We start from the raw sequence: 17,113 nt of genomic DNA, 5'->3' as shown, positions 1-17,113 counted from the left end.
GCAACCTTCCAAGTCAGAAACTGAAGCTCACAAGAGTGCAGTGGCTCGAAGGGAGGACCCATCAGTCTTGTAAGAACCACATTGAGGTTCCATTCTGGAGCTGGCGGGGTCCTTGGCGGAATGACTCTGAGTCCTTCCAGAAAAGCCTTGATAGCAGGGACCTTAAAAAGTGACAGGTGTTGCCTGTTCTGGAGGTATGCTGCCATAGCAGACAGGTGAATGCGGATGGAAGAGTACGCCAAATTGCATTGATACAGGTGGAACAGGTAACAAATGATGTTTTGAATGGAAGCATCTAGCGGGTCAATATTGTGGTTAACACAGTAAATGACAAACCTCTTCCATTTAGCCGCATAACAAGCTCTAGTAGTGGGCTTCCTTGCCTCCCGAATGATGTCCATGCAATCGGGAGGAAGATTGAGGTAGCCAAACTCTAGGACTTCAGGAGCCAGATCGCCAGGTTGAGCTGTTGCGGATCTGGGTGCTGAATGTCGCCATGGCTCTGCGTCAGAAGGCTGGGAGTGAGATGAAGCCTTTGATGCGGTACCACGGAGAGTTCCAGAAACGTGGTGTACCACGGCTGGCGAGCCCACGTTGGAGCAACCAGGATGAGAGTCATCGAGTGCTGCCTGAGCTTGCGTGCCACCAGCGGTATCAGAGGTGCTGGGGGAAAAGCGTACGCAAATCTGCCTGACCAGTTCATCCACATCGCATTGCCCTGTGATTGTGGGTGTGGGAACCTGGCGGCGAAGCTTTGGCATTTTGCGTTCTCCTTTGTGGCGAACAGGTCTATCTCTGGATGACCCCACCTTTGGAAGTACGGTTGGAGTACTGATGGATGTATCTCCCACTCGTGCATTTGATGGCTGTGCCTGCTGAGCAGGTCCGCCATCTGGTTGTCCTTGCCCGGGAGATGCTCCGCCATGAGGAAGATGTTCCTCTGAATGGCCCACTTCCACATGCTCTGAGCCAGATGAGACAGCTGCGGAGAGTGTGTGCCTCCCTGCTTCTGAATGTAGTACATGGCTGTCATGTTGTCCGTCCGGATCAACACGACCTTGTTGCACAGATGTACTTTGAACGCCTTCAAGGCCATGAAGATTGCCATCAGTTCCAACACATTGATGTGCATCTTCCTTTGCTGTAGTGTCCATAGTCCCTGCACTGTGTAGTGGAGTACATGCGCTCCCCATCCCTGGAGAGAAGCGTCCGTCGTCAGGATAATCTGTGGCACAGGCTCTTGGAATGGTCGGCCCTTGCAAAGGTTTTGTGGATTCCACCAATGCAGAGAGTTGTATGCCCGACCGCTCACCAACACTAGGTCTGTCAGTTGCCCATGAGCTTGAGTCCACTGACGTGCCAGGCACTCCTGAAGCGGGCGCATATGTAGTCTCGCGTGCGGGACAATGGAGATGCAGAAGGCCATCATGCCTATCAACTGCATGAACACCTTCGCTGGAAGCGAGTGTTGAGGTCTGAATCGTTGGATCAGCGTTTGGATACTGGCGATTCTCACTGAATTTGGCTGCGCAGTGGCTGCCAGAGTGTCTATTGTCGCGCCCAGATACTGTCGTACATGGGCGGGCTGGAGATGGGATTTCGGGTAGTTCAGAGAGAATCCCAGATCGTGCAGGAGATGAATGGTGCGGGACACGTGGTCGGCGCACTGTTGTTCTGTTTTTGCTTGAATGAGCCAGTCGTCCAGGTAAGGGTAGACGTGGACGTTCTGGCGTCGCAGATGCGCCGCCACAGTCGCCAGGCACTTCGTAAAGACCCTTGGCGCTGTGGTGACCCCGAACGGCAGAACCCTGAACTGGTAGTGCTGGCATTGGATCATGAATCTGAGATACTTCCTGTGGGAAGGATGCAGGGGGATATGAAAGTATGCATCTTTTAGATCCAACGTAGCCAGGAAGTCCCCCTGTTGAAGCAGAGGGAGTACCTGCTGCAACGTGAGCATATGGAAATGCTCCGAGAGAATGTACCAGTTGAGGGGCCTGAGGTCCAGGATGGGCCGCAGGGAACCGTCCTTTTGGGGGATTAGAAAGTACAGAGAGTAAACTCCTGTACCCCTTTCCTGCAGTGGGACGAGCTCTATTGCCCCTTTTTGCAGCATGACCTGAACTTCCTGCTGCAACAAGAGCAAGTGCTCGCCGGACATAGGACGGCTTCTTGGAGGTATGTTCGGTGGAGTGGAAGTAAGTTCCAGACAGTAACCGTACTGGACAAGAGACTTGACCCACCTGTCCGTGGTGATGGATTTCCACGCGGGCAGGAACTGCTGGAGTCTCCCCCCGACCGGTGTTGTGTGGTCGGGGGGCAGTGACAAGGCGTCACTGCTTGTTGGCGGCGGTGGACCTGGAGCTGTTGTTTCCACGTCCCCTGCCTTTGATGTTGTTGCCTCTGTAGCCACCTCTACCCTTGTTGGTGTATGAGGTTTGGGTATTGCCCTTGTAGCACTGGGTGGATTGCGATGCCTGACCCCTTGAGGTGCCTCTGGTATTGGAGCGGCGAAAGGAACCACCGCAAAACTGCTGAGACTGAAGGGCCCCCATAGACTTAGCAGTGTCTGTATCCTTTTTCATTTTCTCAAGCGTCGCATCAACCTCAGGGCCAAACAAATGGTCAGGATTAACCGTCTGGTTGAGGATGGTCGTTTGTATATCAGGTTTAAACCCTGAAATCCTAAGCCATGCATGTCTTCTGAGCAACACACTAGTGTTGATTGCCCTGGAGGCTGTATCAGCCGCATCTAGCGCACATTTGATGGAAGCGTTTGTGATGAGCTTTCCCTCTTGAATTAACATTTCCCCTGCCTCCTTGTACTGGTCAGGCAAGTGCTGCAGCAGTGCTTCTAGGGTGTCATAATGAGCCCTATCGTAGCGTGCAAGTAGGGCCTGCGTGTTCGAGATGCGCCAAATGTTAGCTGCCTGTGCAGCAATCCGTTTCCCTGAGGCCTCAAATATTTTTGACTCTTTGTCTGGGGGAGGAGCGTCACCAGTCGTCTGTGAGTTCGCTCTCTTGCGAGCGTTGGATACGACCAAAGAGTCCAGTGGCAAGTGTCCTTTGATATATGTTGGATCCGAGGGCGCTGCCTTATATTTTTTATCAATGCGTGGATTGATGACACGTGCCCGAGTGGGCTCCTTGAAGACCTCCTGCGCGTGCTTGAGCACTCCCTTGAGCATTGGCAAAGTTTTGATTGACTTTTCGGCCACAGAGAAAGTGTCAAATAAAAAGTCCACATCCACAGGATCGGAGTGCAGCTCGACATCGTGGTTAGCCGCAGCTCTCTCGATCAACGCGTTGAAGGCAGCAGAGTCCTCCGTTGGCGAAGTTTTTGCCGCAAAGAGTTGCGGTTCCTGACCCGACTGCGGGTCCACAGGGTCGCCTCCGGCAGACCAAGGTTCATGTTCCTCCTCCGGATCCGAGTACGCCGGATAGTTGTACTCGACCTCCTCCTCGTCGCTATCCCCCGCGTTGGAGTGAGTTGGGGAACGCGGCAGGTCACTTGGAGACGCCGGCGCCAAAGGTGCTGAAGTACCCGCAGAGTCCTTCTTGTTTTTGAGAGGAATGCGAAAGTGTTCCAACACCGGCTCCGTGGTGATTTTCCTTTTGAGGAGGGACAGTTTCCCGGTATTGGCGTCGATGATGACTTCACGACGTTCTTCCTCCGCGAGTGGCTGGAGCCGAGGTTTAGACACCACCGGAGACGCTTTGGGCGTCGACACCTCCTTCGAGGGCACCCCAGCCACCTGCTTCGAAGCGAAGGCCTTCGGCGTCGACTTCGGCGGCAGGGTGAAGCGGATAGGCGCTTGTGCCTTCGACGGCTTCAGCGCGGGCTTCGACACCCCAGCTTCAGGGTCGGGAAGCTCCGCGACCTTCCGAATCCGTTGCAGGGACTCTTCGACTTTCTTCGAAAGGGCTGGAGAGGGAGTGACCGCCTCGCGTGATTTCCCTGACTTGGGAGTGGTGTCGGCGAGAGGCACCGTCTTCGGAGTCGATGCGGTACCGTCCTTGGCTCCGACGGCCGGAGCCGGGGAAGCCAGAGCTTTGGGATCGCCTTGACGCTTCTTCGAAGCCTTCTTCGGGTCATCGACCGCGACCATCTTTGGCGCCGACGCAGCCGCGTCGGACGACTTCGCCTTCGGCACCGACCCTGAGGCCTTTGGGTCGGCCATCTTGGCGGGACTGTCCATGTCGGCCATTTTGAATTTCTTAGATTTTGACGCCTCCAGAGCCTTCTGTACCGCTTTCACTTTCGGTTTCGAAACCGGAGGTGTTGAACCCGAAGGCTTCACTTTCGTTTTTGGAAATGTGAGTGGCACCTCCAAAATGTCCGTGGCTGGGCCCGAAGGCGGGGCTGCTGGACTAATAACATGGTCTTGGGTAAGGCCCGAAGGCTATCCCTCGACCTGGGCCGCAGGAAGCGGGTCGACCCCTGAGTCAGTCCGGGGATGCTCCTCCTCCGAGCTATCCCCCACGGTGGCAATGGCCGTATCGTCGTCCCCTACCTCGTCGCCGGCTTTGTCAAACTCCTCGTCTCCTGCGTCGTAGGCCTCCCCCTCGGACGCAGGGCTAGAGTCCGAAACCTGTTGGACATTGTCGCTTCCAACGTCTTCTTCGAAGAGGTCGTCCGGCGTGGGCGCAGACAGTTTGGCCTGGAGTCTCGCAGCCCGACGAATCTTGAGGGTCTTCTTGCACCGGAACTTCGAGCAGGCCATACACCTGGCCTCGTCGTGGTCCGGCGACAGACAAGTGTTGCACACTGGGTGCACGTCGAGGTGCGAGTATTTCGCGTTGCACACCGGGCACCGTTTACACGGAGTCCGTTCCATGTCTGGAGCGTCGTGTAGGCCCGTCCGCGCCGACAGCACGCGGAAGGGCAGCGAGAGTTCGGAGCTGAAGAAACAGTAAACCCGAACGAAAACGATACCAGCGCCAAGCCTAAAGACCTTTTGGTCTCGAGTCAAGAGAGGTAACAACTATCTGTTCTGACAGAGGGAACCGACACACATCCGAACCCAATGGCGGAAAAAAACAATCTGGGGATGGAGGCGATGCCCATGCGCACTGTAGTCCAGGGGAGGAGCCACCTATTTCGTGATACTTCGAAGACTCTTCCAGGACAACAATGTGCAATCATCCGGACCCAACACTAGGCGGCGATCTATGCACAGATATGAATGTCAGCAGCCCACATGCCTCGAACCTTAATCTCTCCTTATCTAAAAAAGGAACATGTCCTTATGAAATGTCATTTGTGCTCATGTAAAGCACTCCAATATGTTTGGGTTGGGTTTGCTCTATATAAAAATTGAGGGGAAAAAAATGAAAAAATTAGTTTCATTTACTCTTTCAACGCTATTTGCATTTAAATAACCAAAGGTGCTCATGACTCCACAAGGAGCATGACCCCTCCTGTGCTGCAACACCTTCCTTTCTGCCACTGACCAGCATCTCTTTCACAGCTAATCAGCAGCTGAAAAAGTTGATTGCCTTTTTTAATGGTTAGAACTGCCAGGCGCCAAAATGCGGGATTATGGGTATCATCTTTTGCCTTTGAGTAAGAAGTGCCTGGATCTGTAGCCGAGTCCTGTGTGCGCTGTTTGTGCACCCCCCCCCCCCCGCCCCCCGCCGCTGTGATGCTCTGCTTCAGAAAGGCAGAGACTAGGGGCAGAGCAACCTATTTATCACAGAGGCGGGGGACGAAAGTGACACATTCGTAGTGCGACTTAAACACTTCCTTTCCCACATCGTGCCGCGGCGCCCCTGGCTTCCCTTCACGGCGCACCAGGGCGCCGCGGCGCACCATTTGGGAACCACAGAGTTAGACAGAAAGGGGGAGGGAGTGAGTGAGACAGTCAGAGTGAGACAGAAGGAGAGAGAGGGAGTGAGACAGTCAGAGTGAGTGAGGCAGAGGGAGGGAGACAGGGAGGGAGAGAGAGCTAGAGAGAGCTAGAGAGAGGGAGGGAGACAGAGAGAGTGATAGAGAGAGAGAGATAGAGCGAGAGAGAGAGAGAGAGAGAGAGAGAGAGAGAGAGAGAGAGAGAGAGAGAGAGAGAGAAGTGTGTATGCAGGGTCTGGTGGCTCAGTGGACGAAGGCGTCCGCTGCAGGGACCTGTGATCAACCTCATGGTCACAGTTTTTTTTGTTGCTCTAGTCCCGCCCCCTCCCCCACTGACCCCGCCCCCACTGGTGGGGCCCTCGGACACAACCCACACTGTAAATTTGGCCCCCGAGAGAAAGTTTGTGAGTACCCATGCTCTACACAAAAGCAAAGTAATCCTGTTAAGAATGTGCCACTCGCAAATACAACAAAAAGTTCTATTTGCACAAACCTGACATACTTAAAAGAAGTGCCAGTTAAATAAGGCAGTAGAGGAACATGCAAATATAGTGGAGAGAGTCACCTGCCCGCATCTGCTGTACGGTTGTGGAATACCAATATTGAGGGAGGTTTATCAGCAGATGCAACTATACAGGATGACAGAAGGAGAGCAAAAAGATTTGATGCATGATGAGAATACCACTAATCAATCAGATGATGAACAGAAGATGGGGGGCGCCATGACATCAGAGTCCAGCAAAGAGAATACATGAACCCATCTGCTCTAACACATAATGGCATTCTGGAATTTGAAACATACATATATCCCAGCCTTACCGTTGTAAGCAGCCCAGTGCATTGGTGTGTATCCGCTGTAGTCCACCACGGAGTCAAGGGGGTCTGTGGAGATGGCAGCCTGCAGCAGCATCCTCAAGACATCAGTGTGGCCACAAGCTGCTGCAAAGTGGATTGGAGTCCGTCCCTTGAAGTCCCTGCACAGCACAAAGGCGTCGTGGTCCAGCAGCCCACCCACACAATCCTCGCAGCCCGTCATCGCCTGTGCACCACAACCAAGAGCACCAGTGAATAAGGGCCTCAGCAGAAACAGGTACTTTCCTCATACTTCAACAATAGCAGACATAGAGAGGATACACAATAAACAGTACTAGCACTACAACAATCATCAGTCTGGAAGAACGTATGATCTGATGAACTGTTATGCTGCACAAATACAAACTAACAGTGAAGTACATTCACAGCCTCAGAGTCCCAGTCACTGAAAGGGCCAAATGCTACATAAGCAGTGGTACCCATCAGTCTTCAGCCTTTGTGCTCCTACGGCAGAAGAAATGGAAGCTCAGCATGTAAACCCATTCATCAAGAGTTACAGGATAACACAGCCAAGTATTAACCCCTTAGCTGCGGCGGCTATTCTGCCGCAGTGCTAAGGGGGAGGGGAGGCTGCGCGGCGCTCCCGTGCTCGTGGCGGAGACCGCTCCGTCACGAGCCTCGGGTGGGTTGTGCTTGTGACGGAACGGTTCCGTCACGGCCCCGCCCGCCTAGTAGAATGCTCAGCGCAGGCGCAGGAGCGGGCCGTGACGGAACCGTTCCGTCACCAGCACAGCCCAGGCGAGGCTTGTGACGGAACGGTTCCGTCACAAGCACGCAAGGGGTTAAACACTCTCACAAGTCATCGGCTTCTGCCCAGGGGAGCAGACTTAACTCTGTCCAGTACACAGTAACTGGTGTGGCGAGAAAAATCCAGAATTGCTGCATTGCAGATCCAATGTACAACTCAACTTCTAAATTGAGAAACCACATCCCATGCCTGCGTGGGCTGACCAGATTATATACTCCTACCTTTGGAGCAGACCAGGGAAACAAAGCAATACTGGGTCAACAAAGTAAAACAAGGTCCTGTTAACTCATGCTTACTTACCCCGCGATGAAGGGTGGTCCTGCCCCTCTTGTCTGCAGCATCTGCAGTGGCTCCCTTCTCTAGCAATAGGTGCGCACAATCTACATGCCCATTCATGACCGCCAGCATCAGTGGAGTCCTTCAGAGAGAGAATAAGGAGGCGAGTATTAATGGTTGGCGATAAAGCTTTTAGAACACTATCCCTGAAGACCAAGAAAGTATCAGGCACCTTTACGCAAAGATCAAGTTCAAATTCAATCTGTGTCAGCCATGGCAACTACACCAGTGACCAGGGAGCAGATAAATGTTTCTTATACTCTAATTTTTGGGATGACCTAGAAGGATCGGTTCCTTCCTTTACTCCAATAACGTCTATATTCAATCAATATATTTTAAAATTATTTGCGACAACATACATGGCATATATGTGCTGGTACAAGTTTCTTACCCTTCTAATAAAGTGCTTGTTAAATGATGTGTGGAATAGGTCAGCACTGCTGGTTTCTGTGAAGCACATGGGTGCTCTTTTGTTAAAGAGCAATAGAGCGCTTCCTAAAGTCAACTTACAGAGGTTTGGTGACTCAGTCATAGCACATGTAACTCTTACTGATACAAAATAAATAGTTTATTTCTATTGGATGGCCTAATGGTTGTATGTGATTTAACAGAAAACCAACTTATTCTGAGAAACCCCAATATATGATCAACATTTTCAAGACGAATGGCATGCACCATTTTTAAGACAATGCATAAAATATATTTTTTAAGGAAATTGCATTTACGTGCCTTTTCCAAGATGTAAATGCCATTCATTTTTAAAGGGGGCTCTTTGACAGTTTTCATACAAGGTTTGGATAAATCCTTTTTCAATGTTGGTCTTCCTTTCGAAGGCATTGCCCTGATGGCGTTTCACTGTGTTTTTTAGATTTTTTTTTAAATAACTGATGGTCTGTGAGGGGGATTCCACCGAATCCTTTAACATTTTTTCACCACTCCTCAGTCCTTCTCCTTCCCTCCTCATCCAGACGCCCTATAAATATTTTTCGGGCATTCACCCCACCCATTTCTTTCATCCATTTTTTAAATTTATGTTTCTGCTCGCTCATGCTCTTCAATTTTTAAACCTTTTTTTGTGAGGGGGTTCTTTCCTCCTCTATATCTTATTCTTTCTACCTCTCTTTAGTAGCTGTAGCTCTTTTTTACACGTTGATATTAAAAGTGCTCCCTAATTGGGATTCGTTATGACGTTTACAATTTGGTATTACTGTAAAAACAAGGGTTTTTTCATTTTTAGGATTTCTAAAGCATACTACCACTCTGAGGTCTCTTAGTAATAAATTGCCAACTAATGAGAGAACCACAAAAGGAAAACGTTATGGAAACAGCCTTGTCTTAATTGCTTTCCGAAAGGAAAGATTATCGGGAATATGTTGCAACTCATGATAAAAGCATTCCAAACGACTGGGACTTAGACCGAAAAGGCTTGGCCCACCACATGTATTCTGGAGTAACAAGGAATTCAAGAACATTTCTATCAAATTGTGTGAGAAAGTGCCATCTTTCTTGCCTTGGTATGCCCCCACTTTTTTCTGAACTGCTGATGTGCTTTGACTGAGTGTGCCCTGGGTTCCTGCCAACCAGGTACCCAGGGCCTGTGTTCCTTCCCTAAAACTGTGCTGAAACTAAAAACCCAATTGGCATTCCTGGCCACCTGTCAGCCCCTAGTAAATGGTACCCAGGGCATGGTGACCAGAGAAGACCCCTGAGGGCTGTAGCACTTATTGTGCCACCCTCAGGGGACCTGTACCCTGGCACCCACACTCTGCCTGTGCAGGCTGAGTGCCTAAGTACAGAACTAAACTAAGAGTCGACATGACACACATCCCTGTGGGCCATGCCCACGGAACCCACTGCCCTGGCATACTTCAGTCACCCCTCTAGCTGGGTGCCCTATGCCAGAGGTTTGGGCACCGGTGCATGAGCCCAGTGCCCCTACAGTACCCAGGGCCAGTCCTGGGCACTGTAAGTGCAGTGATGCCATTAAGAGTATATGGTGCTGGGAGGTTGTCATTACGAACTCCAGAGCACCATAATGGCTACACTGAAGACTGACAAGTTTGGTACCAAACTTCTCAGCACATTAAACCCGCACTGATGCCAGTGTGGGATTTAATGGAAAATGCACCAGAGGGCATCTTAGAGATGCCCTCTGAAATCCTAACCTACAATCCACGTCTGGGCTGAGTGGCTGCAGAGGCTGCCACACAGCAGACATGTTGCTGGACCCCTTGGTGAAGAGCCCCCGCTCTACTTGGCCTGCAACAATGCACATCCTGGGCGAGGTGCTAAGTCTCCTCCCCCAGGATGGGCAGGGGGGAAGCTTCAAAGGCATGCCGCCTCTGTGAGCTTCTCCAGATCATTTGCTGTACCCAGCAACTGGCCCCCACCAGTTCTACGCTCCACTCTGGCGTGAAGACTGGCGGGAAAAACTACGTCAGGAAGGGGGGGTGCCAGCCTGTGCCAACCCCACCCCTCAGGTGGGGGAGACTAGGTGAAGCACAACTCTGTGCTCCGGCCATCTTGTAGATGGGGAGCCCTGCCCAATCCCAGCTAGGCTCCTGCCCCCCTCCCACAGGAGAGGAGCAGGCTACGGGGTGTACTCACCCCAGGACAGGGCCCCATTGGTCCCTGCCCTTGCCCTACCTGTAACACCACTAAATTCAGTATTTAGAACTCCCTGAACCTTCCTACCTCAGATCCCGACACGAAAAAAAGAAAGAAGATCAAGAAGAAAAAGACCCGTTGTGCAGCTGCTAACAACAGGACAACAACAACTGACTTGGCCCCAGCCCTACCGGCCTGCCGATCCTGGAACCTGCTCCTGCCTAATCCCGGCGACTCCTGTGGACAGCAACCTTGGGACACCCGGAGGACCTGCCTGACTTGACCCTCTTAAAGACTGAGACTCCCATCAGCAGAGGCTCTGCTGCAAAACCCACCTGGTGCCAACCCGGAAGCTCCGGACCAGCTCACTCTGCACCTGCTGAGCCCAGGCCGGGCCCAACCGAACCAAGACCACGAGGACGCCCCCGGCGACTGGGACCCGAAGTCCAGTGCCCAAAGACCCTCCTCGACGAACCAGCTGACGCCTGCAGACTCAGAACCAGGGGCCACCCCAACCGCGACCAGCCGAGGGCAAGCTTTTCCGACACCCAAAGACACCCCTGCCCCCGGCGCCCTACAGCCCCCTGTGCCTCCCTTTGGGGTACCTACCTCTGGGTCAAGATCCCAACTTACCTCTCGAAGTGCTGGTCGCCCCTGTAGAGTCTCCGTCCCCGAACCTGCAGCCTTTGTTCCTTGTTGACCTTTCCCATTGGATAACATTGAGCGCCCGACGGCTCAAGAGCACCCTGCATCCAGCCGCCCGAGTGCCACTGGCTGTGCCATCTTTGTCCTATCCTACTTCCCCCCCTGCCCTGAGCAAGTGACCAGGAGCCCAGCTCCCACAGCCGCGTGGCCTGCTAGCCAGCAGTCACCAACCAATGGTCCCCTTTCCCTCATTGGATATCATTGGGCCTACCTACCTCTGCACCCGGCCGGCCCTGCACTGCTGGGGTGGAACAAACTGTACTTACCTGACCCTGGGGGACCCCCTGAGTCTATACCCGGAACCTTAACTTCACCAGCCAAGTACTCACCTGGAAACCGGTAACTCTCTTAACTGCCACTGGATAACACTGACCCATTCTGACTCGAATATTTTTTATGTGTGAAGTTTTGAAAACTGCAAATATTCATATAAAATCAGCTGAATTCCGAAGTACTCACCTGCAAACAGGCGAGAAGCCAGTACTGTACCTTGCAGCCCAGTACTGAACTGCAAAAGTAATCCTTACCGGGTTTGCTAGTAATCTGTATTTTCTCCATAGGAACCTGTTGTATGCTTTTCTATGAAATTTCTTCGAAGTGCCTACTTTTGAAAACTTGAAATATTCTTTAAAAATCATACGAAATACTGAAACGCAATTACCTACCTGTTTTAAGTTCAGACCTTTGTGCTGGCCCTAAAAGTCCAGTACTGGATTACAAAAGTAACGCGATCATACGTTACCTGCAACCTGAATTTTCTCCCATTGAGTAACATTGCCAGATTGTCATTGAAAAGTTTAAGTGTGAACTTTTAAAACAGCTTTATATTCATGCCCGGCCCGGACTTGTTCCTTAACGGTCGCTCCCTCCCTCCCCCGCTGGTCTCACGCACTGTGGGCGCTGCTGATTTCACTTGGTATCGTTACCTGGGATTCTGATATTGACTCGTTTGGTTACCAAGAGCCTTTGTACTTGAATAGCGCTGTGCGAAAGACTCTGTAATTGACTCGCTTGTTTTCCAAGAGCCTCTGTACTTGAATAGCGCTGTGCGAGGGGCTTTGTAATTGACTCGCTTGTTTACCAAGAGCCTCTGTACTTGAATAGCGCTGTGCGAAAGACTCTGTAATTGACTCGCTTGTTTTCCAAGAGCCTCTGTACTTGAATAGCGCTGTGCGAGGGGCTTTGTAATTGACTCGCTTGTTTACCAAGAGCCTCTGTACTTGAATAGCGCTGGGCGAGAGCCACTGTAATTGACGAGCGCTGTGCTCGTTCAGCTTGTATACCGACCAAGAATTGACTTTGGCGCCGCTCTCTCAGCTCTATATTTTGTAGCGCGACATTTGCTCTCTGTGCCTGCTGGCGCTTTAACAGGACAGTAGGAGCGCTGGTCCATTTGCTGCCCCTGCCTCACCTTCCCTTTGACCCTCCATTTTGTCTGTAGCAGTTCCCTGGACCGCCCCTCCTCCCCGCTACCGCCTCCCAGCTGCTGCCCCTCCCACGCTCCGCCCCCTCCACTCTCCATTAAATGCCTGATGTCCCAACGCGCAGCGTCCACGCGCTACGGCCGCGCCGAAGGTGCGCCAAAGGTAAGCCCGTCTACGCCCGTCCGCGCCTGGACCGCGCCCAGCGCCAGACCCCCTGGTTCCCGTAATACCCAGCCCACTCGCATCACTTACGATGCCGCCTCCCTCTTAGCCCTTAACTCCGGCCGCTCCCTCAACTGCGTCCAAGCCGCTCCTGGACACACCCATGGTCCCTTCTCATGCAACTCCTGCAATTTCGACGGCACCAATACCAACTCCTCATCCACCAACGCGACACAGAGACCCGACACCAACCACCTAAAATGCATCCTGCTCAACACCCGCTCAATCCACAGACATGCCATCGACCTTTGGAATCTACTAGACACCATCTCACCAGACGTCGCCTTCCTAACAGAAACATGGATGAACGCCTCATCAGCCCCAGACATCACCATTGCCATCCCAGAAGGATACAAGATCATCCGCAAGGACCGCGTCAAGCATACAGGAGGAGGCATCGCCATCGTCCACAAGAATTCCATTCACATCTCAACCAGCTCAGATGACAACCTTGCCAGCACCGAGCACCTTCACTTCCAGATCCACACCGACCCCAAAACCACACTCAGAGGCACCCTTCTCTACCGGCCCCCGGGCGCAATTCAATGACGATATCGCTGACTTCATCACCCCACACGCCCTCCCCTCCGAGGACTACATCCTATTGGGAGACCTCAATTTTCACCTGGAAAAGAGCAATGACAACAGCGCCACCACCCTTCTGGACAACCTCACAAACCTCGGACTTAAACAACTTGTCATTTCCCCCACCCACTTTGCAGGTCACACACTCAACCCTATCTTCACCTCCAGCAAATACGTCTCTTTCAGCCACACCACAGCTCTTCATTGGACGGACCACAGCTGCTTTCACTTTTTCTACAATAAGCCCACAATCCACTACCACCCTCAACCCACCCTGCGTAGAAATTGGAACAAACTCACCATCGACCAGATCTCTTCATCGCTCCTCCAAATCCCTCCTGTCCACTCCTCAAACCCCGACCAAGCAGCCATTAACTTCACCCAATGGCTATCCAAAAGCGCCGACATCCTAGCACCGTTGAAAAAACATCAAAACAAACTAAGCAGCAAGAAGGCCTCCTGGTTCAACGATGATCTTAAGAAATCCAAGAAACTCTGCCGCTCCCTCGAGAAAGCATGGAAAAAAGACCCAAACTCCAACACCAGAGACGCCTTCAAAAACGCCACCCGCATACACCACCAACTAATCCGGTCCGCCAAGAAAGCCGCCTTCAAAGACCGACTAGATAACAACGCCCACAATAACAAGGAGTTATTCAACATCGTCAAAGAATTTACCAACCCATCAGCAAACTCCAACGACATCACCCCCTCTCAAGCCCTCTGCGACTCCCTAGCCTCCTTCTTCCACAATAAAATTGCAGACATCCACAACAGCTTCGACAACCGACCCGAAGACCTACCCACCCAACCATCTGCAGGACCTTCTCCCCCCTTGAACATCCTTAACAACTGGAACCCAATCTCCACTGAGGACACCATCCGCCTGATGAACTCCACCCACTCAGGATCCCCAACTGACCCATGCCCTCACCACATCTTCAACAAAGCAGACTCCATCATAGAACCACGCCTCCGAGACGTCATCAACTGCTCCCTCAACTCCGCCACCTTCCCGGAAAGCTGGAAACATGCAGAACTCAGCGCCCTTCTGAAAAACCCCACAGCTGACCCCACCGAACTCAAAAACTACCGCCCCATCTCGCTCCTTCCTTTCCCGGCCAAAGTCATCGAGAAAGCTGTCAACAACCAGCTTGCCGCCTTTCTCGAAAGCAACAAATCCCTCGACCCCTCACAGTCCGGATTCCGAGCCAAACACAGTACTGAGACCGCACTCATCGCAGCAACAGACGACATTCGAACCCTACTGGACAATGGAGAAACAGTCGCCCTCATCCTCCTTGACCTCTCCGCAGCCTTCGACACAGTCTGCCATAGCACCCTATTACAGCGCCTCAGTAACATCGGAATCCAAGGAAAAGCACTGGAATGGATCACCTCGTTCCTCACCGGAAGAACTCAGAGAGTCCGGCTCCCTCCATTCAAATCAGAGGCCTCTGAAGTCATCTGCGGCGTGCCGCAAGGATCGTCTCTCAGCCCCACCCTCTTCAACGTATACATGAGCCCCCTCGCAGCCATCGTTCGCCAACACAATCTCAACATCATCTCCTACGCTGACGACACCCAACTGATCCTCTCACTCACCAAGAACCCCAACACCGCCAAAAACAACTTACACGAAGGAATGAAAGAAGTAGCAGAGTGGATGAAGCACAGCCGTCTGAAACTGAATTCAGACAAAACAGAAGTCCTAATCTTAGGTACCTCCCCCTCCGCCTGGGACGACTCTTGGTGGCCAGAGGCCCTTGGAAAAGCACCCATCCCGACGGACCACGCACGGAACCTGGGTGTAATCCTGGACTCCTCACTCTCAATGACCAGACAAGTCAACGCTGTCTCATCATCCTGCTTCAACATTCTTCGCATGCTCAAAAAAACTTTTCGCTGGATCCCCACCGAAACTAGAAAAACGGTCACTCACGCACTTGTCACGAGTCGCCTGGACTACGGAAACACCCTATACGCCGCTTCCACCGCAAAACTCCAGAAAAAACTCCAACGCATCCAGAACGCCTCAGCCAGGCTCATACTTGATATCCAGCGTAAAGAACACATCTCTGGTCACCTGAAAAACCTCCACTGGCTCCCCGTAAATAAGAGAATTACCTTCCGCCTATTAACCCACGCACACAAAGCACTTTACGAACTTGGACCCGAATGCCTCAACACACGACTGTCCTTCTACACCCCCTCCCGTCAACTACGATCCTCCAACCAAGCCCTGGCCACTGTTCCCCGCATCAACAAAGCCACCATGGGAGGTAGATCCTTCTCCTACCTGGCAGCCAAAATTTGGAACTCTCTTCCCACTCACCTTCGGCTTACTCAGAACCACCTAGCATTCAGAAAGCAACTTAAAACTTGGATATTCGACAAGTAATTTTCCCCCTTCCTCAAGCGCCTTGAGACCCTATGGGTATGTAGCGCGCTATATAAATTTCTGACTTGACTTGATGAAAATTTACCACAGTAACTAAAACGTTTTTGCTAATCTGGTTTCAGCATAGACCCCAGGACTGAATCTAGATTCTAGTCCTGGAACTACTACAGTAATCTGTACTGTAATCAACTGTACTTTTATGGTAACTATCAATTGAGCTCAATGCTAAAGTGCGTCTAGACTTGAGTTGCCTTCAGCAACTCCTGTACCTATTGTGTTCACCAGCTTTATTGCTTCCTTGCAAAGTAATTACATGAGAGTTCTCATATCTAGCAAAGTATATTTTTAAGCTTGCCGGTTCTAAAAATAAAACAACTATATCTTTGGATATAAAAACCATTGGCCTGGAGTTCAGTCTTGGAGTGTGTGAAATCCTTTGCTGACTGAGCGTGTACAACATATGCTTTGCACTGCCCTCTGGTACTGCCTTACTGCTCGACCAAGCTACCACTTTGGAGAGTAAGGTCAGTCCTGACTTTAACCTCCGTTATACCTTTGGGGTTTGTGGACTCTATACACACCGTACTTCATTATTGTCCAGTATATATAGAGCCACTTTCTCACAAATTGCTTTTCCACTATATGGGTTTTTGATTATTTGGGTTCTCAGAACAACAATTAAATTATTTTGATTTTCTAGTAATTTACATTCTAAGTTAGGGGTATCCCCTTTTGCATGAACAAGATGTATTAAAAAAACAATTTTTAAACTTGAGAGGCAAGGATAATTCACAGGTCTCTGCAAAAGGACACCTAGCTACCTACTAATCGATAAAGTAGACAACAGCAGAAATTGGAAATGACACCACAACTATTGTGGTAACTTGCTCATACTTAGTGTGGAACATTTTACCAACATATTAATCCCTTAAGCAAAGCCATCCCTCTAAAATTGCTAGAGAGTAAACCTGGTCAAATGTATTGCTTAGAAAATAACATAGGAAAACCTAATAAGCAGTAAGATTACAAGACAAGACAAGCCTGCTCAGCCCTGAGAAATTTGTCATACCTTGGCTTCTTTTTTTATCAATATTCACATCTATGTACACAGGTTAATAGTGCCATTAAAATATATGAACAGATTTGATTCTGAGACCGCAGGAATTAAATGGCAAATTAATTATGGATGTTTCTCTACACCATTATACCACACAAACAATTAATGAAGTCTTTCTGGACTGACAAGCAGCACTATCTCTAGCTTGAATGTTCGATTACCTTGTCAAATATAAAACCCCATAATATTTGAAGCACTTCTAACTGATATTTTTCTGTCCTAAAAGTAGCAAAACAACACCTCTCCT

General features: G+C 50.9%; 1 protein-coding gene across 2 annotated transcripts in view; it reads right to left on the bottom strand.

Moving 5' to 3' along the window:
- The window catches only part of ANKRD52 (ankyrin repeat domain 52), a 430,239-nt gene that overhangs the window by 120,021 nt on the left and 293,105 nt on the right, over window positions 1-17,113 (bottom strand). For both annotated transcript variants that reach the window (XM_086963824.1, XM_086963825.1), the window contains exons 20-21: window positions 7,770-7,887; window positions 6,668-6,887 (exon numbers count right to left, since the gene is read on the bottom strand). In XM_086963824.1, coding sequence (XP_086819950.1) covers window positions 6,668-6,887; window positions 7,770-7,887 — 338 coding nt within the window. The remainder of the gene's footprint in view (window positions 1-6,667; window positions 6,888-7,769; window positions 7,888-17,113) is intronic.

This window comes from Lissotriton vulgaris, chromosome 1_1, assembly GCF_964263255.1.
Source record: "Lissotriton vulgaris chromosome 1_1, aLisVul1.2, whole genome shotgun sequence".
NCBI classification, from domain to species: Eukaryota; Metazoa; Chordata; class Amphibia; order Caudata; family Salamandridae; genus Lissotriton; species Lissotriton vulgaris.
Note: the sequence above shows the minus strand (reverse complement) of the source record. Positions and strands in the feature narration are given on the sequence as shown.